We start from the raw sequence: 23,344 nt of genomic DNA, 5'->3' as shown, positions 1-23,344 counted from the left end.
TGCCAGGCTTTCCGTTCGGGCAGAGAGACACATTGGAGAGACGTGGATAGAAAAATGGCGTTTGCCTTTATTCAAGTCCCGTCCCCTGCTTCAAGTCCCATCTCGCGTCCTGTCTCTGGGGTTCCTAGGGGACCGACGCAGCAGCCCAGGGCGGGCTGAAGGGCCTGGGACACTTGCTCTGCCCTGTCCGCGAGACGACCCGGGTGGGATAGGCCGGGTCCTTGCAGGGCCCGCAGGAAGTCGGGCAGCTGGGAGGGCAGAGCGAGGACCGGCACGGCAAGGAACAGGGAGGGCACGGCGTCCCGGCGTAGCAGACTATCGAAGTAGGCCCCGACATAGCGGCCGGGCGCCCGGCCCTGCATGAAGTCGGGCAGCACACAGTTGAGTGAGGCGGCAAAGGCGTCATGCGGACCGTGCGCCCCGGTCGCGGACGCCCCGTCCTGCAGCCACTCGCGGCACAGCGCCACGGCCCCAGGCGAGAAGAGCAGGACCACCACTCCACCCTCCTGCAGGGTCTGGCGCCGCTGCGCGTGGAACCAGGCCAGGGCCCCCTGCGCACTCAATTCACGACGGCTCCACAGGTCCACGGCCACGCGTAGAGGCAGCTGGCACAGCGCTGACGCCAGGGCGCCCACCAGGCGCTCAAAGTCCGCGTTGTCGGCGGAGTAGAGGAGCAGAGCCGCGCGGCCTCTGGAGGCTACTGCGGGAGAGAACGGAGGGAGAGGGAAGACGTGAGACCGCCAGAGGCCCGGCCCGCCGGGGGCGGCCCCCCGCCCGGCGCTTGCTCACACTCACCCCCCGCGCGGACATCCTCTTTCAAGAGCCTCAGCCACACTGTTAGGGGAGAGGGATGTAGGCGGCGGGTAAGCACAGCAGTCGCCTCCTCTTGGCCAACTCCCAGACCCGCTCCAGTCCTGCCCCTGGGGAATGGAGCTGGGAATCGCTCACCTTTCACATGGTCCTTTTTGAGAAGGAGGAGAAGGAAAAGCACAGCGGCAAAGAGTAGGCAGGCCAGCCACACCAGGGCCCAGCGCTGGTGGATATCTGGGAGGTCCAGGGGAGGAGATAGTCTGGTTAAAGACTGTACACTTTCGCCCCACTTCATGAAGGAGAAAAACTGAAGCTCAGAGAAATGAAGTGACTTGCCTAAAGTTCACAGCACATAGCAGAGCCAGTATATATATGAACACAGATCCATCTACTGATAAGTGACTTAACTTTCTGCCTTGGTTTTCACCTCTGTAAAATTGGGAAAACAATAGTGCCTACTGGTAAGGACTGTTGTGAGAACTACATATATTAATACACATAAAGCCGCAGTAAGTGCTCAAATGTCAGCAATATTATTGTCCCCTAAGCCTAGAGTGGCTGGGTCCTTGACTTCACTCTTGAATGACCGCAACAGCGTTCTAACTGGTGTCCCTGATGTCTTTTTTACCTCCAATTCATTCACCGCGTGGCAGCCCCCAGAGATCTTTTAAAAATACAAATGTGATTATAGCCTTTCAGGAAGCTTCTGCTGCTCTTAATGTAAATTCCAAATTCCTTGGCTTCCAAGGCCCTATATGGCCCTTGCATCCTCATCTCATGGTCTGCCTCCAAAGACATTCCAGCCACAATGACTACCTTGGAGTTCCTCAAAAAAGCATCCCACAGTCTTCACAAAACTGCATCTCTACCCACTTCAGGTAGATCGGCCTTCAGATTTCAGCTGGAACCTTTTGCCTGAACTCACTCTGCTTAGGTCAGGTCCCCATTATATGCATTCATGGCTTTGGACACTATAGGGAGTGCTTCCACAACTCATACTAAATGTAAGTGATCTGTGGCTAATGCCTTTCTAGCTTCCTGTGGCTGGGGTGGGGGGCAGAGATTATGTCTTATTGGTGATGTCAGGATGCCCTGCAAGCTCTCATCATAGTTTCTGAATAAATGAAGGAATGACCCTCTGACTTATCTGAGCCAGGGAAGGACAAGGCCATTGCATGAGCTGCCCCCAGGAGTGGTCTCTGTCAAGATTCTAGCTTCTGGAGAGCAGAGAAGAGGAAGGGCAGTTTTTGTAATACTCACACTTGTCCATGGGGCAGGCCCATAATGCTCCCAGGTCATCATCCCACAGCTGTAAGAGACAAACAAAATCAAATCCAAAGTTCTCAGCTTGGTGTTCAGCAATCACCAAGTTCTAGCCAGCCCGATCTACAAATTTCCAGTCTCAAGTATGCATATTTCTCCCCACACTCAGCAGGATCCCACAAGCTGCTCTGCCTTTGTTTATGCTGTGCCTACTGTCTGCCCTGTGCCTTCCTCCATTACCAGAGTTAGTCCACCTAAAGAGACCCTTCCTTGAAGCCCTCCCTGGAAATCAATCTGTAGCATATGTGAATGTTGTTATCTGTTTACTGGTTTTTAGCCAGCAGTGAGCAACTTGGGGATAAGAACTATACTTCAAGTTTTAGCTTTCCCAGGACTGGACACAAAATAAACACAAATAGATGGTGGGTAGGTGCTAGGAGGACAGTGAGGAGCTCTCTGCCTAGGAAGAATGAGAGTTTCCATGATGCCCTCTGCTAGGCACAGGAAGAGGTGGAAGAAGCTGAAGATAGAGTGTTGAGTCTGTTGCCCTTGGGCATTGGGGCAGGGTCCTTCTGCCACCTACTCACCTGCAGACACTGGCCTGACTGCAGGTCTTGTAGTAACTGCTCTCCAAGACGAGCTGCCCTCTGCCAAGCCAAGAGGTAGGGAGCTGTCACCTAGGGACACAGCACTTAGGAGACTACTAGGCTGCAGCTAGGCAGAATAGTGGTAGGAGGGGGAGGCGCTAGGGGTTGAGAGGCTTCTGAGAGGCCACTGAGAACAGGGCCCAGGTCTGAATCACCCCCATGTTCCCAGAGACCAGCATAAAGCCTGACACATAGGAGGGGAAAATTGAATAGAGAGAAAGTTTGAGGACAGGTTTGAAATGAAGCTGGAGAGATACATGGAGTAGAGTTATCCAGCCCTCACCGTGGAGGCCCTGCTGAGCAGTGGGGTGCAGCCACTGAGTTCCAAGGCACAGAGTGATCTGTTGGCCTGGGGGCCTCGTGTCTCCACCAGCAGCATATCATCCTTGAGGGGCCCCAGAGAGTCTAAAAGGGGTGAGAGCCCACTCTGAATGAGACCCTACCTTGCTGGGGGCTGCCATGTGCCCCTCCATGCCTGAGCTTCACCTTCAGGAGCTAGTACTTCCAGGGTTCGCCCCTATTGCAACAGCCCTGTCCCAGCCTCCTCCAGGCCCCACTCACCAGACCACAAGCATTCTTGCAGCTGAACCTTCTCCCAGCTGCTCACCTGCTTGGAAGGGACCAGGGTTAAGGGCATGAAGAAAGGCAAGAGCCAAGGCCAGAAAGACCAGAAGAGAAAGGATAGGCAAAGAGAAGACTGTTGGGTTGGGAGGTCTGCACTCTGGACCTGACCTTAGGCATATCTGGGTTTCAGGCTAGGTGATCAGGAGTCACTCCACTTTTCTCAGCCTCAGCCTTGTGAGGTCATCTGTGCTAACGGGCCTTATGACTCTAAATGAGCTAACTTTTCACATCTGACCAAACACATACATTCCCTTCTCATCTAACCACCTTCTCAAAGAGCCCTACCTGACCAGTCCACTTGAAATTGCAACCCCAATCCTCTCTTGTCCTTCCCACCTTTCCCCATAGTATTTGTATACAATTTTAACTTAGTACAAGAATTTTCTTTTTATATCTATTGTCTGCCTTTCTCCAAACATAAGCTCTATAAGAGTGGGAACATTTATTGGTTTTATTCACTGATATCTATCCCAAGTGCCTAAAACAGTGTCTGGTACATAGCAGATGCTCAATAAATCTTGAATGAATATGTTTATAATCACCTTTTGAAGTTGTAGAGCAACCAATTATACAGGTAAGGAAATAGGATAATGATAGCATAATAAAAGCATTTAACATTTGTTGAGCATTTAATCTGTGCCAGTCCCTAAGGTGAAGCACTTCTCTTATTTAATCTTCATAATCACTCTATGAAGAAGTTACTATTATCATCCCCATTAAACAAATGAGACTGACCTTCAAAGAGGTGAAGTGACCTGCCCAGGGTCCCATGCACTACTAAAGTAAATAGTGGAACTCCTAAAGAGGAAGCCCATAACCACTTTGCTCCAAGAATAAAGTGGGTCCAGAAGACAGTGCCTTGTCTGCGGTTCCGAGTGGGGTGTGCGGGGGTCCTGCCCCCAACATAGAGCTCCCGTGCCCCCTTCTTACCTGGACACAAAGGTTGGGGTGGCCTTTAAGCAACGGGAAATCAAGGGCCTTCTGTGGAAAGAAGGGTATGGGTGGGTCACGAAAAGTGGCTCCCTGGGCTCCCCTTTCTCTCCCAACTCTGGGCCCTGCCTGACGCCTCTCTTACGTTCACAGTGACATTCTCTCGGGGCAGCGGCGGGACCAGCGATTGGCAGGGGCCCCCGCCGAGTGCCTGCCAACACAGTGAGGCCTCGGCAGGCAGCGAGCACGGCGCATCCAGCCGCCAGCCCAGCGGATGCAGCAGCTGTAGCCGGGTGGCACGCCAGAGGTTGCGATATGCGCGGGGGTCTGTAGGGAGAGGGCGAGGTCACTGCTCACCCCTAACACTACCACCTGCACCGCTCCCACCCTGGCCCCTGTGGGTCTGCTCACCCTTCCTAAAGGGGCAGATGCTCGTCCTGACAGAGTCGAGCTCCAGAGGCCACACCTGGAAAGGAAACAGGGCTCTACAAGTTAAGTTCGTTCAACCCACCCAACCAGGAGCATGTGCCAGGCCCTCGACTAGGCACTCATTCATTCATTAGGGGACACATTCATTAGGCTGATATTTCACAAATACTCACTTGGTCTTTTCACCCTTTGAAGGCCCTAGAGAGGTACACATTTACTCTTCCAACAAACCCTATGTCAATATCTGGCAACATCTTTATTTAACAAACTTTTAACGAGTACCTGCTATGTGTCTTAGCACCAGGGAAGGCACTAGAGATATTCAATAATTAAATCTACAATCACTTCGTGAGAACCTACTATATGCCATGTACTGTGTCCTAGGTGTTAAGGACACATTCATTTATTCTTTCAATAGACTTTAAAAATACACCTGGTATGTACTTAGCCCTGTGCTAAGTACTAGAGATAACATATCAATTTATTCAGCAAACATTTAATTAAGAGAAGCTACTAGGTTCCAGGCATTAGGTAAGGCTCTGGGGGAATTGCTAAATTTTAATTACATATTATTTCCTTGCTTTCAAGGAAATGATAAATTCATAGTTGCAGTAAGGATAAAACATGTATATAAATTAATAAAATGATAACTTATTGAACATCTGTTTATGTAAGAAGAAATGAGACAGGTGCCCAAATTAAAAACAGAGGTGATAAATGGACAAGGAAGGAAACAAGTGCAAGGAGATGTGTAGATAGGAGAGGGCAGGAAGTTGGGGGACAGCTTTTGGAAAAGAAATGGGGGCATTTCAGGTAGCGGAAACTACCTAAGCAAAAGCACAGAAGTGGGCATATCTTGATAAGTAGCTCCATCTGGATTGAACAAAATTCCCATGAAGGGGAATTATGGGAAACACACAGTGGAAAAGGCTTAGTCAGGGGTCAGAATATAGGGCCCAGAATGTCAGGGAAGCTCTGGGAAACAAGGTCGGGCGAGAACTTATTGAAACAGTCTAGAAGAGATGATAGAAGCCCAAACTGGGCTGTTATGGAGAGAGGGAAAAAGAATGAGAGACATTAATGTGATGACAAATTAAATGTGAAATCAGAGGGAGAGGAAAGAGCCAAAATTTAAGACTAGATGTGGCACACTTCCTTATAACAGTCCTATGAAGCTGCTACTGTTATTCTTCCTATTTTACAGATAGGAAAGAGGCTCAGAGAGGTGAAGTGACTTGCCCAAGATCACACAGTTAGCAAATGGTGAGAGTCAGGTTTCAAACCAGTCTGAGTTCATAGCACATGCTCTACCCTCCAGGGGAGCACAAAGAAAGAATTGAAGAAGTAGAGGAAGAGGTGGTGACATCTGAATGGGCAATGAAGCATAAATAGGAGTCCTGTGTATATAGGATCAGGAAGAGCATTCGAAGCACGCAACAGTCAGAAGGCATAAGACAGCCAAGGTCAAGGAAGGGCCAGTCAAAGAGGAGAGTAGAGGATGGTGAGACCAAGATAGTGAGGGCCACCCCTCTCACCAACTCCCCAGTCCCATTCCCCTGGCACCCACCTGAATACAGAGACAGGGAACCAGGTCTGTGTGGTTCAAGGTAATGGTCTGCGGCCCTGTCTGTGGGGTGAGCAAAAAGGAGAAGTTGGAGAAGATAAGGAAGAGGGGAAGGCTGGAGGCCAAAGCTGAGGAAACCAGGCAGGCAGCAGTTCCCCCACCAACGTTTCTTGCTTTGGGTGTGGGTCTCCGTGTTCTCTTCAAGAGTCCCCTTTGATAATGTATTCATATCCTTAGCATGGGCATTTGCCTAGAGTGGGAATAAACTTTGGGAGGGAGAGGCCTTACCAGGTTTCTGTGCCACCAGGGTTTTGTAGGGCCCTGGACCTGGTTCCAGTACAGGGAGAGGCCAAAGTGCTGCTCCTCAGAGACTTCCAGCACCAGGTGCACATCATCACCATCTGCAGACACATTGAGCCAGGGCAGGGCTGTGGGGGAGCCAAAAAGAGAGACTTCTTTTACTTCGGTACACCCAAGCCTGGGTCATACCCACTAACTGACCCTTTAGAGTTCTCTTCAAACTCCTAAGGCTGGAGGCTCCTGGACCAGAGCAGAGATTATATCCCTATCTCAGACCAGAGCATAGGGTCCCAGCAGCTAGGGACCAAGCCCATGTAGGCCGCAGTATGTTGTCTGGAGACCACCCTTCTCCCCACTTCGCCCTCTGCAGCCAGAAGGATACTGTAACCACTGTAAAATAAATAATTCTCCCCTGCTCAGAGCCCTCTGACTCCCCCGCCCCATATTACTCCTAGAATAGAAGATGAAGTCCGTACAATGGCTTGCAAGGCCCTACCCAGTCTGACTTCCTGACCATTCTAATCTTATCTGTCAGGACTAATTAATTTGCTGCAGACACACTGGCCTCATTACTAACACTGAAACACACTAGATCCACTCCTGCCTCAGACTCTTTGCATTGGCTGTTTGTTCCCAGTCAACAGAACCTTTTAGAATGAGGCCATTCCTGACAGTTGCAGCTCCCAACCTCCCTATCCCCTTTCCCTGCATTTTCTCTCTAGCACCAATCCCATTTAATTCTTGCATATTTCACATCCCCATGTGTTTATTGTGTCCTCCCTCACCCCTACCTTGACCCTGACTCTAACTTTCAGCTAGAATGTCAGTTCTTTGAGGGCACGGGTTTTTGTCAGTTTTGTTTATTGATTTATCTCCAGTACCTAGTGCTATGCCTTGGGCAGAGTAATTACTCACTAAATATCTGTTGAATAAGAGAATCAATGTGTAACTGAATGGATGATGACATGGAATGCATGATGTGTATCTGTGTCCTCAAAGCTCTGGTGCTGAGTAGTCTTTAATGGATTGCCAGAGGCAGGCAGGCCAAGTTTAAGATAAAGGAAACCAAAAAGAAAATGAAGTTGAAATAATTTAAGAGTTCAAAACACAACATTGTCTTTACATCTCAATCTGTATGGTGGTTATGGCAGTGTATACATATGTAAAAATTAATGGAACTGGACATCAAAATTAGTGCACTTTACACACTCTTCTGTATGTATATTATGCCACAATAAAAAAGAAAATACAAAACAAAACTAAACAGTGCATGGGAAAAACCATCAGAAACTTGACTTTCTTAGCTCTTATTTTTTGGTTTAATATTACTTTTATTTGATACATGGAGGGTGAACCATAATCTTGACAATGCTTTGGGCCTCTAGACGTATTTGTTATAGGGAGTAAGAGATTCATCTTTACATTCCCAGTGCCTGGTACAAAGTAGGAGCTATTGCAGATCATGTATGATGAATGAATGAATGAATGAATGAATGAATGAAGTCTGTGAGCTTCTGGAATGCGGCAGCCCAGACCTGAAGCCAACTTCAAGGGTTCCTCATATTCCAGACCCTGGCCCTCCCTCCTCCCAGCACCACTGGCCCTAGCCCCTACCCCAGCAGCTCTGGATGCTGTCCCGGACTTCAAGCCCCCTGCAGTCTGGGGAGAGATCACAGAAAAGCCTCTGATGGGGCTGAGGACCCATCAGAGGACCCAAGGAAAGAAAGGGACAACCCAATTCATGGGGATCCCTTGAAAGGGCTCCCTGTCCCCTAAATACCACCCACATCTATCAGTGCCCAAAACACCTTCCCCAGAGGCAGGAAAGCCGTCACCTGGAGAGAGGAGACATGAGAGACTGACTCTGGGGAGAATGAGAGCCCACACCACTGCCTGAGAGTAGATAGGACTAGAAAGGGGATGAAAGCAGAAGAGGTGTGGCTGTAGGGAAGAGAGATTAGAGAGGCCAGGATTTGGGGCCTCTGAGACTCTGGGGCCACTTACCAGGCAGCTGCTGTGTGAAATTGAGTTCCTTCTTGTACCTGGGCTGAGTGTATGACCAGATTCGCACCTCAGCCCCCAGAGCAGCCTCGAAGCAGTCAAATACTACAGAGCCCTGTGAGGAGAGGGGTGGCAGAAGGCTGGTGGTATAGGGCTCAGAATCCAGGCCAAGGGCTGTGGGCTCCTCTGCATGGACTACTCACTCCCTCCTCTCTTGCCCAGCTGATGACTATATTCATACTATATGGCCTGAAATTCTGCCATTGAAATTTCCCCAACAAGGGCCCCCAATTCTAAAGTACACACCCTCCATAGGGTGTCAGCAAGACAGGGATAAGGGCGCAAGCTACCTGAGTCCTTGCCCCAACTCTGGCTGTCCTGGATCACATGTCCAAAGCTAAGATGATCAGACACCCCTCCCCACAGAAGTGGTTTTCACACCCTGTGCTTCAGTGGTCCTCACGATTGCCCTGTGAGGTGGGCCAACAGATGTTATCTCACTCTACAATTTTTCAGATCAGAGGATATTGGCTGGGAGCTGGGGGCAGGAGGGGAAATCAAAAGGTTAGAGTGATTTGGCCCAAGTGAAGATACACCTCTCAACCACGTGTGACCTCCTGAGGTAGCCCCAGCACCCTGCACGACGGCATATACATCAGGCAGTCATGGTATGGCAGGAAGTCCAGAGGATCCAGCCCACAGATTCTCCCTCTCCAAGTCTCAGTTTCTCTATATGGAAAATGAGGGTAATAATAATGCCTAGTTCATGACATTATCACCTCATTTAATTCTCACAACATCCGTATAATGTAGGACTATTCCTAGCCCTACTTTACAGACAGGAAAACTGAGGCATAAAGCACTGAAAGGACTTGCCCACAGCCCTGATCAGAGTTAGAACTTAAAGAAATAATGAACGTGAAAGCACTTTATAGATTTCATATTTAGAAGGTGATTGTTATTATTATTTTGCATACCACAGACTGACCAGGCTGCACAAGGGCAGCAGGTACTTGCACCTCCAGCAGGACACAGCGGGCTGTAGGGTAGGCCTGGAAGGAGAGCACGACTTGGGCCTGGAGAGAAGCTGTGAGCAACAGGGCAGAGGGTTGGTCAGACCCAGGGGCCACAGGCAAAGCTCTGATGAGGGGCAGTTGGGCCCGCCAGGTTCCCCTCACCATTCCTAGGCTCCTCAAGCTCTAGGTCAGCTGCTCTTCCAAATTGTTCCTCATCTTCAGGCTTTTCCCAGTGCCCTGGAAGTACCCAAGAATAAGGACCATGTCAGGCCCCTTGCTCTGGGCTTCCTTCCAGAAAGTGCAGTTTGGGGCCTGGGGTGGTGGATGGCGAGACTCCCAATCATCATGCCCATCCCAAACACATTCATATGTGCACATGGATGACATGCTCACCATGCACAGTCAAGTGGATGACCACACGCACACAGAGTTCACAGTCAGTCTCCTGATGGCACCTCAGCACTAGCTCTGTCTGCAGGTGTGTGGGCACCAGCACAGGTTCTGGGGCAGACACGATACTCCCAGGGAGGCAGAGCACGTCACCATCTGTGCATGAAGGGCAGGGTGGAGTTGAAGCTGTTTTGAACCCAGAATTTGATTGCACCTGACACCCGCAAAGGGCCAAGGAACTTTAGGCTCTTCTTGGGCTGACGGTGGACCATGAAAGCATGGGACTGGGCCAGTTCCTTTCCCTTCTACCAACCTGGGAAGTTCTTTTCTCTCTAAAAGTAGGGCTACTCACCCCAGAGGTGGCAGGAGAGGCCCTGGGAAGGAGGTAAAGAAGAGTCAGAGTTTATGCTCCCAAATCTAACCATCTTTCCCTGCCCACAATCCCTGCCTGCCTCCTTTCAGGGCTCCCTATTCCAAGACCCTCCCAGAAGGAGACAGACCCAGCTCTTGCCCCCTCCCCATTCTTCCCTTACCCCATCAGTACCAGAAAGACCAGCCAGGGCAGTTCCGGTGGTAGTGGCAGTGACAGGAGCCAGGCTAGGGCCCTAATGGGCCCCAGACTGAACTCTGAGCCTTCCCCAACCTCCCTGGGGCCCCAGACTCACCGGAGAGCAGCGAACAGCATCCTGAGGCCCCGCGAGTCTCTCCAGAGAGAGGACTACGGGGCTTCGACCAAGTGCCAAGGACAGCAGGAACCAGGGCACAGGCATCTTCCAGGTGGTAGACAGCACCCAGGTCGGAGGCCCTGTCCTGCCCCCCCAAATGGGGGGGCAGACACCTCACCTCTGCTCTCACTCAGCCCCGTGCCTTTGGGCAGGAGGAGCGAGAATCTCTCTCCAGCCTCCAGGGTCCCAGCTCTGGCTAGCTTGTGTACTGTCTCTCCTGGAAGTTCTGATTCCAGGCTCAATCCTAGCCAGAGTGCTTTCGTTTCTGGTTTGGCTCTCGGCAGGCAGCCAGCTGTCCCGCCCCACCCTGTCCCTCCCACTAGAGCCAGGCCTGGGAGCCAGCCAGCAGCCTTGGACTAGGGCGGTAGCCTCCTCTCCTTTTTTCCCTCCTTTCCTCCTCCTCCTCCACTGCTGACACCTGGCTGGGCCCGCCTCTGGAGAGGGCAGCAGCAGACTCATGGCTGAGTAAGGAAGCTCTTACTCACCCCAGCAGTCCCTAAGGGGGGCCTGGGCAATCCTAGGGCATTTTTGCTTCCCACGTGACTCTGAGTTCCTAGGGCCCACTGGGACTCCTCTTACTGGGCACCCCAGGTCCCTTCACACACAGACTCCCTGGGCCTCAGTGACCCTTTGTGGGTCAGGAGCTCTAAAGGCAGGGATAAAGGATACCATGTAGTAGGCTTTTCACCACTTCCTGGCATGTGCTTAAGTGTGGTGGGAGTTGAGGAAGGAACATAGGACCCAGAGCCAGGCAGACAAGGATCCCATTTGTGCTTTTGCCATGGGCCAGCTGTGTGCTTAAGGACACACACTATTTTTTTGAACCTGTTTCTTCCCCTCTTCTCAGTGAAGAATCGCAGTGAGGATCAAGATTTCCAGGTCCTCCTTTGCATGAAGGATGGGGTGTGGGTGTGGACATGGAGGATTTGGGCTATAAATTGATGGATAACAACCCCAGGCAGGGTTGCGCAGACACTTCCCCCAACTCAGTATCCTGGACACACTAGAGACACACTTGTTTTTTAATTTATCCATCATATTTGCCTTTATTCATCTTTCTCCATCTTGGTCTCTACTGTCCCGCCTTTGCCCTGGCCACCCAGGGCCAAAGCCATTTTCCTTGAGTCCAGAATCCTCCCTCCCTCCCCATCTGGGCAAGGCCTGGGTTTGGGAAAGGGGGTTCCTTGGCCTCCAAGGGAGTTTTCTCCCACTTCCCTGGAATCACCCCCCTTCAGAACTGCCATAGCTCCTTCCTTTCCTACCCCTGTCCCAAACTCTCCAGCATGTGCAGACTACTCTCTGGAATTTTGGTGAGAGGAAGGTGGAAGATCCCTCTCCCCACAACAGGACTACGGTTAGAGGAGCTCTCAGTAAAGAGATACTCTTCCTGGGGGTTCTGCGAGGCAGAGAAGCATCAGGAAGAAGCCAGACGGACACACATGTGGAGGATCTGGTAGTGAGTCAAGTGTTCTGCTCCTTGCCTGGGAGGCAAGGGAATGAGGCTTTCCAGGCAGTAGTCCTCAGGAGGCACCCCGAAGATTTCAGGGTAGAAGCCTCTTTCTGGGGTGCCAGCCAGTGCCCCTACACTTGCGGCTAAGACATCTGGATTGTGGAGGAGCTCTGCTCAGTCTTGATGGGCAAGTATGGCTGCCTGGAGTTCCAGCCTGTGACACAGCTCCAAACGACTGCGCAGGCAACGCCGAGCGCTGAGGCGGCCCCAGCCGGTAGCTTTGGTGGAAGGTCTCGCGTCCAGAGCCCTCAGCAAGCGAGGCAGGTCGCGCAGCAGACGGTAGCGCGGCAGGGCGCGCAGCGGCGGGGGAATGTCGCCTTTGGCGCAGAGGTGACTGAAGTAAGCGAGCAGCAGAAGCGGCCGCGGGGCGGCGCGGAGCAGGGTACGCAGGGGCGCCGCGCGGGAGTCGGGGTCGCGGGGAGGGCTGGGGCCGGCACTGCTCCACAGCAGCAACACGGTGCCCCGCTCCCTAGCCACGCGCGCCCGCGCCGCCCACAGCCAGGGCAGCGGCCCCATGCGCGCCACGCGCGTCCCCTCCCACAGGTCTACGATCACGTCGCGCCCGCCGCCCAGCGCGGCCCGCAGCAGTTCAGCCAGCGCCCCCACCAGGCGCCGCTGCTCCTCCGAGTCTGCCGCGTGCAGGAGCAGCACCGGCCGAGCTCCGCCAGGGCCTGGGGGCGAAAGCAACAGATTAACAGGGGCCCAGTTAAGGGACAGCTCATCCCACTCCTCCTCAGCCTCGGCGGTAGGGGGGCTACATCATAGGGTGTCCCCTCCCAGTTCCTTATCTGCACTGGGGGTGGGTACTTAAGGCAGCTTTAGTCTATGGGGTGCCGGTAGGCTAATTAGATAAAAGTGCCCCAGAAGGGGCAAGGGCTAGGGCGCCAGGTTTGGCAGGTGCAGAGCAAGCTGGATTTACTCTCCACTCGCCTCTTGCCTAGAGACTTGGTATAGTGAACCACCTGGCACAGAGGGACCTTTGCCCTGCCTTAACCATTCCTGCCCACTAGGGGATCTGAGGCTCACCCCCTAGAGTAACAGAGAGCTGGATGCCCCGACAGGGACATGGCTCTTGGGGAAGGGAGCCAGGGCAGGGAAAGGGTAGGGACAACTAGCCTAGGAGCTGGGCAGGTCTAAATCCCCAGGTTACTTTTGAGTGAGTTTACCTGACAGTGGGCGCCGGCGGGTGAGGACCAGAACAATGCCCAAGAAGGTAGTGAGAACCAGTAGTGCCAGGATCAAGAGTCCCAGGTGTCTATGAGACACTGAGTCAAGCAGGATGAGGTGAAGCTGAGCTCCTCAGTGCCCAACCTCCCTCCTACCCCTATCCTGAAGAACTCACCATCTGGACACAAGAGGTGCTTCCAGGCAAACTGGACATCTGACCTCCACACCTGAGGGCACAGAGTCCCCCCATCCCATGAGCCAGGGTAGTACCTTCTCCAGGGGAAGTTGAATGAGACATGAGGATGGAGAAAGGGAGGCCCCCTAAATAGAGAATTCCTCCTGCACCGAACAGGTGAAGAGTTGCAAACCCAAAGAGTGAACTCAAAGTTGGCTAGAGTATCCATGAGGACCTAAAGGGCATAGGCCCTGAAGTAATCAGACACCACTGAGCTCCAGCCAGTTGTCACCAGGCCTGAGGGTAGACACAGAGCATCAGGTTTTCTGACTTTTTCAAGAGAAGCCAGAAATCAGCTTTTTAAAATACCACATCTCCCAATATTTAAATGGTGGCAACAAATTCCAATTTCAAACACCATGCTGGCCAAATAAAACATTTTTGCAGACTAGATTTGCCCAATGTGCCACCTGTGGAGTAGATGCTGGGGGAGTAAATGGGGGGGTGGGGCGGGAGGAAGGCAGGATTCCTTACCAAGACACAGCCCCCTGGCCTCAGGAAGGGAATGATGAGGTCTAGTGTCACTGGGCTTGAGCCCCGAGTCTGTTGGAAAAAAGATCAAAATGACTGTTCCCATAGAGGCAAATTTGGCTCTGTCCAGCCTCCGAGCCTTTGCCCATGCTGCTCCTCCTTTCTACCCCCCACCCTCACCCAAATCCTCCCCAAAGCCACCCCTGAAAAGAAGCCTTCCCTAGCTTCATTCCCAGATCCCACGATCATTCCCAGATCAGATCTGCTGCACAGATACACATTATTCAGGCAATTGGGCACTCATCAACAGACATACCCTGGGTGCCAACTCCATGCCAAGCCCTGAGGAAAGAAATCAGCCACAGATGTCTTCTAGCATCTCACAAAACAGGGAGGCTAATAATATGCTGCCCCCAACCCTGTCCTGCACACCTGAAAGAGCAGGCTAACCATTGGAAGGAACATAAATTGTGGATTCAGGAGACCACAGTTATTGAAGTAAGGCTTAACTCTTGTCTTTGTGGTTCCTAGCTGTGTGATTTTTGCAGGGAGATAGGTTACCTCCCACCCTGAGCCTCAGTTTCTTCCTTTGTCTGTGAAGGGTAATAATCCTTGTTTTACTGGGTTATTGAGAGTATCACATGAGAATATTCATGTGAACACTCTTTATAATACATAGTGCAGTGTTTATTCATGGAGTAGTAGCAGCTATTATTATGTTGTAGACTCCTAGGGGCAGAGACTCTGTTATATACTTTTCTTGTAGCTCCCAGGGCCTAAGGCAGGGTAGGCACAGAGTAGGCACTCAATAACTGCATGTTGAATTGGACATAATTGATTGCCATCTGTCTACAGTTAGGATGTGGCTCTGCCCTATGCTCTGGGTTCTAGGTAGGGAGCTGATCAGAATCTCCACCCTTTGGGAACACCCTTCACCCCCTACCCCACCTGATCCAGATCCCATTCTCCAGTCAGCTGTGAGCCAAGTGCTGATGTGGTGGCTCTCAAATCATGGCTGAATTCAGTGAAGGCAGTCTTTTCCCAGATCACAAAAACAAATAAGTCTGTGAATTTAACTCTCAATTTTAGGTTTTCCCACATGACTTTGTCTTAAATCTTTACATGGTTTGGTCTTAAATCTTAAGCATTTGCTACCATCTGTCTGCTTGGGAGCTCTCAGAGAATACAAAACAGACAAGCACGCTGCAAGTGAGCATTTAAGAAAGAACTGGGAGGAGCTTGTCATGCTTAGTCAGCTTGGGACTGTGGTTTTGCAGATATATTTGATTGCGGTTTTTATATCAGATACACAGAAGAGAGTCTGCTAGTCAAACTGTTCTTAGTTCACATAGTAAAGTTAAATCTGTCAGTAGTTTACAATATTCTGCAAAGAGCACATCAGCTTCTGAGGGCTCTGTTTCCCAAAATTTTAGATTGGGAGATAGTGACAGAAATTCTACCAGCTGCCTGTGGGAGGCAGGCAGGAGCATGGTGGTAGAAGACAGCTGGGTTCAAGAGAGCATCAGTACAAAATGTGGCAGCAGTTTGAGTGGGCCAGAAAACAGCTGGATATTGGAAAGCCAGTCTTGCCTCTGTTTATCTTTGTAAGTTCAGAAACTGAAAAGATTAGACACTGCTTCTTGGAAGACCCTACTGATCAGCCAAACAAAGGCTGATCAAGTAAATAAATAACCAGATGGCAAATTAGGGATGTGCTTGATTCCTCCACTTGTTGTGCTCTGAGCCATGAACCTAGTGGGGGTCAAATCCTCGCTAGGCCATACCTGGCTAATGCTGTACACAGGGGGCACCAGGCTGTCTTGGCCCAAGCCTGGATGGCTCCAGGCAGCACTGAATGTGGCATGCATCCTCGTGGAGAAGTGAAGAATCAGCTGTTGGGCCTGAGTGTCCATGCTCACGTTCCAGGATGGGGCTGCCAGGGAGTGGGAAAAAAAGAGTGTCATATGAGAGACCCAGTTTGCAGGAGGTGATAGGAGCTGGGCTGCAGTTGACAGAGAAGTCAAGGCAAGACTAGAGTTTGGCTTTGTCACAGTTAGGTGAGGGTGAAATGGTGGGAGGGGTTCCCAGCCAGGGTCTCTTATTGGCTCACCAGTCCGGTGGGGACATTCAACATGGCTGCTGTTTCCAAAAGAGAACTGAGAAATCCAAGAATGGCAGGTCAGCAAGCTCTAGGCATCATCCATAGCCCTACCCATCCCCTCTCACCCACACTTATACCTTGAAGCAAAGCTGGGGGTGCAAGTCCACTTTCTCCAAAACATACCACTGTGGTGGGAGAAGGGAATTAGTCAGGGCCCTGGGCCCCAGTCCTGCCCACCCATGTCTTAGGGAGGCCTGTCTCACCCCATCTGATTCTTGAGCCGTGGCATTGGGGAGGTCTTCGCAGAGGGTGTGCCAGCCCTGCCTCTGGCAGAGGGAGGCCTCCAGCTTCAGTGGGCAGCGGAGTGTCAGGGCCATGACCATCTGACTGTGCTGGCTGTAGTCAGTAAAGTTCACTGACTTCCAGAAGTCGGAGCCATCTGGGCAGGCAGCAGGGGCAAAGAGTGAGGCCTAGGGAGACCTGAACTTCACTTTGGCCTCATTTTGCCAACCCTATCCCCAGGGCATCAGGAGATAATGTTTGTGAAAGTGCCCGGCACAGTTCCTGTCCTGTCTAGGAACCCAAAACATGAGCATGCCTTCTCCATCCCGCTTTATTACCTTTTCTATTTAGCTGTCTCCTCTCTTTCCTGCACCTCCATTCTAGCTAGCTCTTTGCTGCTCCTCAAACTCGAAATCATTACATCTTAGCTTAGGTTCCTTTCAGAACTAGGAATGCCTTCCTCTCCCTTCTCTCCTTTCTAAATCCTGCTCATTTTCTGAGTACTGGTCAGGGGTCACCTCCTCTAAGAGACCTTTTCTTGCTAGTGACCACCTTCACTGGCTTTTCCTTTGCCTGAGTTCACACCCCACAGCCTAGTCCTCATGTGCAACCCTGCCCTGGAATGTAGGATGCTTTGTGCTATTCATTTGTCATGTCTGAGTGTCCTGTCTCTTCAGCTTGGAGGCAACAATGTGCGTATAGCACTTCACACGTCACCAACCACTTTCATTTATCATATTGGATTCAAGCCTCTTAAACAATTGGAAAGTAAGGCAGGGCAAGTATCATTATTTTACAGATGAGGAACCTGGGAACCTGAGGCACAGAGAAGAATAAGTGGCAGAGCTGGGATCTGAGTGAGCCCAGCTCTTCTGGTTCATCCCCAGGACACTACCTCCTGTGTCTCACATTTCTGAACCACCCACAGTATCTAGTATAATATTAGATAATCTCATTTATTGGAAGGCTGATCTGTAGACATTGTAGCCCTTTCCCCACTCTGACTCTAGGGAAAGTGCCTGCATGCCTTCTGTTGGCTTCCTCCAACACAGGTGTGAAATGTGTGAGTGGGGTATGTGTATATGTGTGGAAGACAGAGAGATTGCGCATGCACAAGAGTGCATTTAGCAGCACTCACAGGCTTCAGGCCAGCTCTGGAAGGGACATTTTTTGCGCCTCACAGTGTCCTCTTGCAGATAGGATGCCTGGGGGAACAGGGGAACAAGCAGGGAAGGTCAGAGGAAGGACTTTTTCTATAGCACTCAGACCTAAAATTCATTCTGACTTGACCTTGCCCTGGTACAAACTGCCTGAGCTGGCAGGGTACTGAGGACAGGGAGCAGTGCAAGGTGTCAGCAAGCGTAGGTGGTGCTGGACACTGGGGGAAGAACTCCGGAGTATGGGAGTGAAAACAGTTAGTGAGGGGACGAGTTCTTTTCTCCCTGGAGAGGAGAACCTATTGCCAGAAAGAGGCAGATTGTGAGGTCCACCTTCCTCAACTTTTGGCTGCCTTGGATTCCATTCTCAGTGGTTCCCAAGGTATCTTGTGCCCTGTGTAGGCTCCTCCTTCTAGGCTGCCCAAACTTTACCCAACAAAGTTGTCCAACCTGGCAGGTGCTTGGTGCTCTAAGTCTCTGCTTACACCCTCCCTTTGGTTTCCTTCTGGGTGACAAGGCCCCTTGCCTTTTCTGTCTAGTCCAAAGGGGTCTTAGTGCTAGGCACTTCAGAATTATGAAGAGGAGGAGGACTGCAATGAAGGGTTAGTGGGGACAAGACTTTTGGGGCCATATAGAACCTTGCAATGGCCATGTCCTCCCACTGTTCCTTCTAAGAACACATAGTGACAGCAGCTGTCTATTCCTCCTCTGTGGGCCGATGCCAGGTCTGGACCAAGGAAACCTGGGTTTGGGTGGGGCTGAGGTTGGAATCACCCCGAAAGAATATCCCATGTTCAGCAAGACACTGCCATCTCTGACCCAGTGTGTGGCTCACAGTCAAGCTGACACTAGTCTTCCCTAGCACCTATTAACACCTACTCCTTTTAAAATGTAGATAGGTTACTGAAGATAAGTTTGACCAACTGTGCTATATGGGGGCCTCAGAGCAGGGCCATGGACAACCCACACCTTTACCTCTGCTCACCTCTATGCACAGACAGGGCAGAAGGAATTCATAAAGCAGGTCTACGGTGTGGCCCCAAGACACAATTTTCTGTTAATGAAGCAACAAAGAGAGAGAAGAGATGCCTGAGAAAGAGCATAGACACCCTGGACAACAACAGGAGGAAGCTGGGAACTTGGCCAACACCCCCTTTTTCTTATATGAGACTTAATTCTTCCACCAAAAAATTTCCTCCCAAGGGGTCTCTGTTCTGTACACTGACCATTTTCTCTAGGCATCTCAATATATAGAGTAGGGGGAGGAAGGAGGAGACGGGGAAAAGAATATACATTTAATGAGCCCCGCTGTATGCCGGGAAGGTTGCTAGGCGCTAAAGCAGTAACTTAATTAAATGCTAGCATCAAAGAGATCTTGGGAGGCATCATCACCATTTTATAAATGAAGAGAGCTGAGGGCCTGAGGAGTGTAAAATCAGTCCCTGCAAATGATACCAGCTGTACACAAGGGCCTCCTTGAAAACTGGAGTTGAGGTGAGGTGTCAAGAGGCCTGGGGGACATCTCATTCTCTGAGGGGCAGCAACAAAGGAAGGGAAATGGAAAGGTGTGACCACTTTGTTATTTTCTTAAGGAAAACAATTTCTTGAAGAAACTGCAAAGACTTCTTAAGGTAACGTGAAACTCACAGAGGGTCATCTCATTGGGAGTAAATACCATATTCATTTCTCTGCTAGTCATTCAAGGTTGCTCCATCCCTTTTCCTTTCCTCAGCTCCCAGGTGGCAAGCCCCCTGCATTTTCTGTCTAGTCCAAAGAAGTCTTAATGCTAGGTACTTCAGACTTGTGGGTCTTGAAGAATTATCTTTGCTCTCTGGACCTCAGTCTTCTTGTATGTACAATGGGTAGGCCGTTATGTTGCAGCACAGTGTGATCTGGCTTTTTCCAAGGAAATGGCACTCCATACCTGAGCATCAAAGGGACTGCTCAGCTCTTCACACTCTAATGCCCACTGGTGACAAAGACGCACGCTGACCTCAGGGCCTGGGGGAATGCTCACTCGAATGGCCCGTGCCTCAGGCAGCAAGTCAAAGGAGAACTCGGGCCCTGGGAAGAAGGGGGACTTGGTGGCCTTGTCTCTTGGCCTTAGCAAAGACACCACTGTTTGACTGCATCCTTCTCTAGTCACACCCCATGGCTAGCTCACCCCTTTGTGAGCTCTGTCTCAGAAGGCCTTTCACTGTCACTGGATCCAAAAATTGGGTCCTTTTGGAGCGCAGCCCCTTGTGGGAGATGTCTGGGGAGGCGACGGAGATGTGATGGCCCTTCTCAGATAGGCAACAGCTACTCAGCACTTTCCTCTGTAAGTAGAGAGCAAGGTTGGACTGAGGTCAGGAATCACGATCCCTGGCTTCTATTTCTTCCTCTGGAACCTGGGGCACACAGGCAAGTTGATCAACCTTTAGGCCTCAGTTTCTCTAACTGTATAATGGGCAGAATAGTCTATTTTATCTTCACACCTCCTATCCCTCTCATGTGGCTGGAGAATAAAATGAGAGGCCAGAAAGTAAAGGGCTGTGAGGCTTAGGGCAGAGCTGGAACTGACAGAGAGAGTACCTGAGCAGATGCTGGCATCTTGTGTCTCCTACAGAACTGGAACATGTAAAACTTTTTGGATTTCTGCACCAGGCAGTGGAAACAGCCCCACTGAAAGCCTGTGCAGGAAAAGACACGTTTAATATTCAGTCCTTCAGTGCCCCTCCTCTCCCTGGAGATGTGGCCCAATGTTGGATCCTAAGTCATTGTAGATCAAGGAAGGTAATGAAATCAAAACTTTGGTCATGAAAGTTATGACACAATAAAAAAAGAAGTAGTTTCTTAAGTATGAAAATGTTCATTGTAGCATATTTATAACAGTGAAAAATTACAAACTGCAGATGCTTAAGCAGGGTATGGGCATTTAGTATGTATCAGGCGCTGAGCTAGGCAATGAAAACATAGAGTTGAATAAGAACAATCTTACTTTTAAAATGGAAGGTAATAACAATAAATAGAACTACAACATTTTAATTGCAAGAATTGGTACCAGCTGAAAGGAGAAACACCTTCACAAAATGATACAAACGAACTCACTAATATCAGTCATGGTGTGCTATTTTAGGATGACCTTAGTCTCTGCTGAGGTGGACAACAGGACAAACAGGTTCTAGTATGATAAGTCCCATTTGCCTCAACCTGCCTCCCCCACCCCAACATGCCTCCCCCACCCCAACATGCCCCAAATTCACATACCCACTGAGAATGGCCCAAGGGCTATTTCTAATACCTGAAGGAGCTGACACCAGGCGCAGGTACAAACAGTAGGGGCAGTGCCAGAGCGGAGCACACCAAGACTTTGGGGAGGTGGGGAGGGCCAACCGGGTATGGCAAAGAATATGAGCAGAACTTCCTGCGAAAGATGAACAGGAAATCAAGTGGTAGGGTCCAAGGAGGTCCCTCCTGCCTCAGACAAGTTGGACTTGAGGCTGAGCTCTGCCACTTAATCCTGGCTGTGTGACCTTAGGTAAGTTATGGACCTCTCTAAGACTCAACTTCCTCATTCATAAAGTGGGGTTATTATCACGATCAAGTAAACGAGATAATGTATGGGAAAATATGAAGGTCATTGTATTACTGACAGTTAAGGGGGAGTGCCTGGAGGTTTACACATGTTTCTCATTTAATCCTCCCCACAGCTCAGGGACAACAGTCTTCATTGTATAATCATTTCTGCTACGCTGATAGACCCCTCAGAAACTGAGGATCACAGGGGTTAAGTGCACTCCCTGCAGCCACAAGTGAAATGTGTGGCAGAATTGTAATGCAAATTCATGCTTGCCCTAATTGTAAACCCTGTGCTTTTTCCTCGATACTATGCTACTTTCCAGGCTGGGAACCAAAAATTAGAATGGAAGGCTTGCAGGGGATCTAGAATAAAAGGGATGTGGGGAAGAGGAGCAGGACAGAGAATGAGACTTACCAGTGAAACTGTCATCCTGAAGAAGGCACAGGGCCCAATAGGGTAACAAAAGGAGAGAAGTATAATTAGTAGGGATTCTCATAAGGAGCACTCTCCCTGGGGTCTTTGCCTCAAATCACCTAATTCTGAGGCCCAGAAGCTAGGCCCTTGACTACCACCCCTCCAAGACTGTGTAGAGGACACAGCAACGCTGCCACCAGAGCACAGGGACTTGAAGAGATAGGAAAGCGTAGGCAGGAGAGTGGGGAGCTTTGCCAGCCTGTGCCAGGCAGACGTTCCTACCCTGGCACCTTACCAAGTGGGAGGCCAGCAGACAGCGGGTGTTCCAGCGGGGCAGACAGGGGCAGCCAATCCCAGAGGAAGCAGAGAGGCCAATGAACAGCAGGTAGAGAGGCAGGAGCAGGGCTGCCTGTCTGGAGCTCCCCATGGGCTTCTGTGCGGTCAAGGCACCCAGAGCATGGCTGCACAGCCTGAAGATGGGCGGCAAGGCTTTGCTGTGCAGCAGCAGGGAACACAATGCCAGCAGGAGCCCTCGTCTCAGCCTGCCCCTGCCCCTGCCCCTGCCCCGCCCAGCCCCAAAGCTCCTCCTCAATCCTAACCAGCAGGCCAGACCACATTCCTTCTCCTCCAAGCAGAGGTTCTGAAGGATGCTTGTCCCCTGGAAAACCTTACTGCCCCCAACTGGAGCACAAGGGGCTCCTGCTCTGGCAGAGAAATAACAAGAAAGAAGCCAGCACAGGGTTAGGGGGACGGCCGGCTGCACCCATTTCTTAACCCTCCTACTCCTGCAACACCCTCTAGATCTGACCCGCCTGCCCATTAACATTACGATTTTGGACTTGGATCTCCCCTGGACACATGCTTCATTGCCTCGCTTAGAGAATTCATAGAGCTATTAGGCACTACTTGTATTAAGTGATAGACACAGAGGTGACCGAGGTACCTAGAACAACAAGAAAGCACTATAAGAAGCAGATAAGCCTCACATGCCCCCATAAGCCTCCTGGCTCTCCACCCGGCTAACTCTCAGGACTATAGTCCAGCTTTCTCTCTCTACCTATTGGCCAGTTCCAGCTTTTCTGGGCTTCAAGGATCCATTAATTAGAACGGTCTGCTCAGAAAACCCCAGAGCTCATAGCAGAACCCGGGAGCTGAGGGAGCGGGCCCCATGCACTGACCTGGTTTCCTGTGGTTTCCGATGATGCTGACGAGGCTCCAGTCTTTGTGGGGACCCTCCCCATCATCCCACAGCTTCCTCCTGCTCATGGAGCATCTGATCTGCTTCAGCCTTCACCTTGGTGACACATATAATGGAAAGAAAGTTTGGGGCACGCCTACTGAGTTAAGGCATCTTGAAATTGTTATTGTCCCTCTGCACCTTTCAGTAGCCTGACCATGGCCTTCTTTTGTCAATTCTAGTTTCTAAGTCTTCAAGTCCACTATCTGAAGATCCCATCCTACCCATTATCCTAAAACTACTCTCTAGCTTTTGAATTCCTTAGAAGATAATGACTCCTTATATTTTATGCTTCTCCAATGTCTAGGAGGGGATATCATGAAATAGGTGCTCTGTAATTGTATAAATGTCAATTATGATACATTTCATCCGTGTATCAGTTTACCTGTTTCATATTTCACAAAGTACTTTCATATTTGATCCTCCTAACTACCTTGTAAGACAGGTGGGAATTATTGTTTTCATTTCATAAAGAGAAATAAGCAGAAAGGAAGATGATTCAGTCAAAG

General features: G+C 50.5%; 2 protein-coding genes across 16 annotated transcripts; both read right to left on the bottom strand.

Moving 5' to 3' along the window:
• Positions 1-43: 43 nt before the first annotated feature.
• Positions 44-10,995, bottom strand: IL17RC (interleukin 17 receptor C). 12 transcript variants are annotated; one of them, XM_039886696.1, is made up of 19 exons: positions 10,640-10,994; positions 10,327-10,348; positions 9,978-10,130; positions 9,747-9,821; positions 9,546-9,655; positions 8,572-8,683; positions 8,182-8,226; positions 6,556-6,695; positions 6,271-6,330; positions 4,686-4,740; positions 4,420-4,601; positions 4,275-4,325; positions 3,282-3,330; positions 3,004-3,125; positions 2,661-2,750; positions 2,071-2,119; positions 949-1,044; positions 796-834; positions 44-697 (listed from the first exon to the last, which is right to left on the bottom strand). In XM_039886696.1, the coding sequence occupies exons 1-19, from the start codon at positions 10,742-10,744 to the stop codon at positions 72-74; spliced, it is 2,181 nt and encodes a 726-aa protein (XP_039742630.1). In that variant the 5' UTR covers positions 10,745-10,994; the 3' UTR covers positions 44-71. The 12 variants fall into 12 exon arrangements, with proteins under 12 accessions (XP_039742630.1, XP_039742628.1, XP_039742631.1 ...); XM_039886694.1 differs by having other exon boundaries at positions 44-700; positions 10,640-10,993; XM_039886697.1 differs by having other exon boundaries at positions 44-700; positions 2,661-2,720; positions 10,640-10,992.
• A 579-nt stretch (positions 10,996-11,574) lies between these two features.
• Positions 11,575-22,145, bottom strand: IL17RE (interleukin 17 receptor E). 4 transcript variants are annotated; one of them, XM_039886711.1, is made up of 16 exons: positions 21,894-22,145; positions 21,599-21,614; positions 20,906-21,028; positions 20,197-20,294; positions 19,787-19,940; positions 19,547-19,686; positions 18,608-18,676; positions 17,604-17,670; positions 16,447-16,622; positions 16,321-16,368; positions 16,193-16,238; positions 15,867-16,015; positions 14,086-14,154; positions 13,552-13,603; positions 13,376-13,474; positions 11,575-12,880 (listed from the first exon to the last, which is right to left on the bottom strand). In XM_039886711.1, exons 1-16 carry the CDS (start codon positions 22,023-22,025, stop codon positions 12,324-12,326), a joined length of 1,995 nt encoding a protein of 664 aa, XP_039742645.1. In that variant the 5' UTR covers positions 22,026-22,145; the 3' UTR covers positions 11,575-12,323. The 4 variants fall into 4 exon arrangements, with proteins under 4 accessions (XP_039742645.1, XP_039742641.1, XP_039742644.1 ...); XM_039886707.1 differs by lacking the exon at positions 21,599-21,614 and having other exon boundaries at positions 20,197-20,232; positions 21,894-22,134; XM_039886710.1 differs by lacking the exons at positions 21,599-21,614; positions 21,894-22,145 and having other exon boundaries at positions 20,197-20,224; positions 20,906-20,938.
• Positions 22,146-23,344: the final 1,199 nt, after the last annotated feature.

The sequence above is a fragment of the Pteropus medius genome, unplaced genomic scaffold (genome assembly GCF_902729225.1).
Source record: "Pteropus medius unplaced genomic scaffold, Ma_sr-lr_union100, whole genome shotgun sequence".
Classification (NCBI taxonomy): Eukaryota; Metazoa; Chordata; class Mammalia; order Chiroptera; family Pteropodidae; genus Pteropus; species Pteropus medius.
The sequence above is the reverse complement of the archived record's forward strand: the minus strand, read 5'-3'. Positions and strand labels throughout refer to the sequence as shown.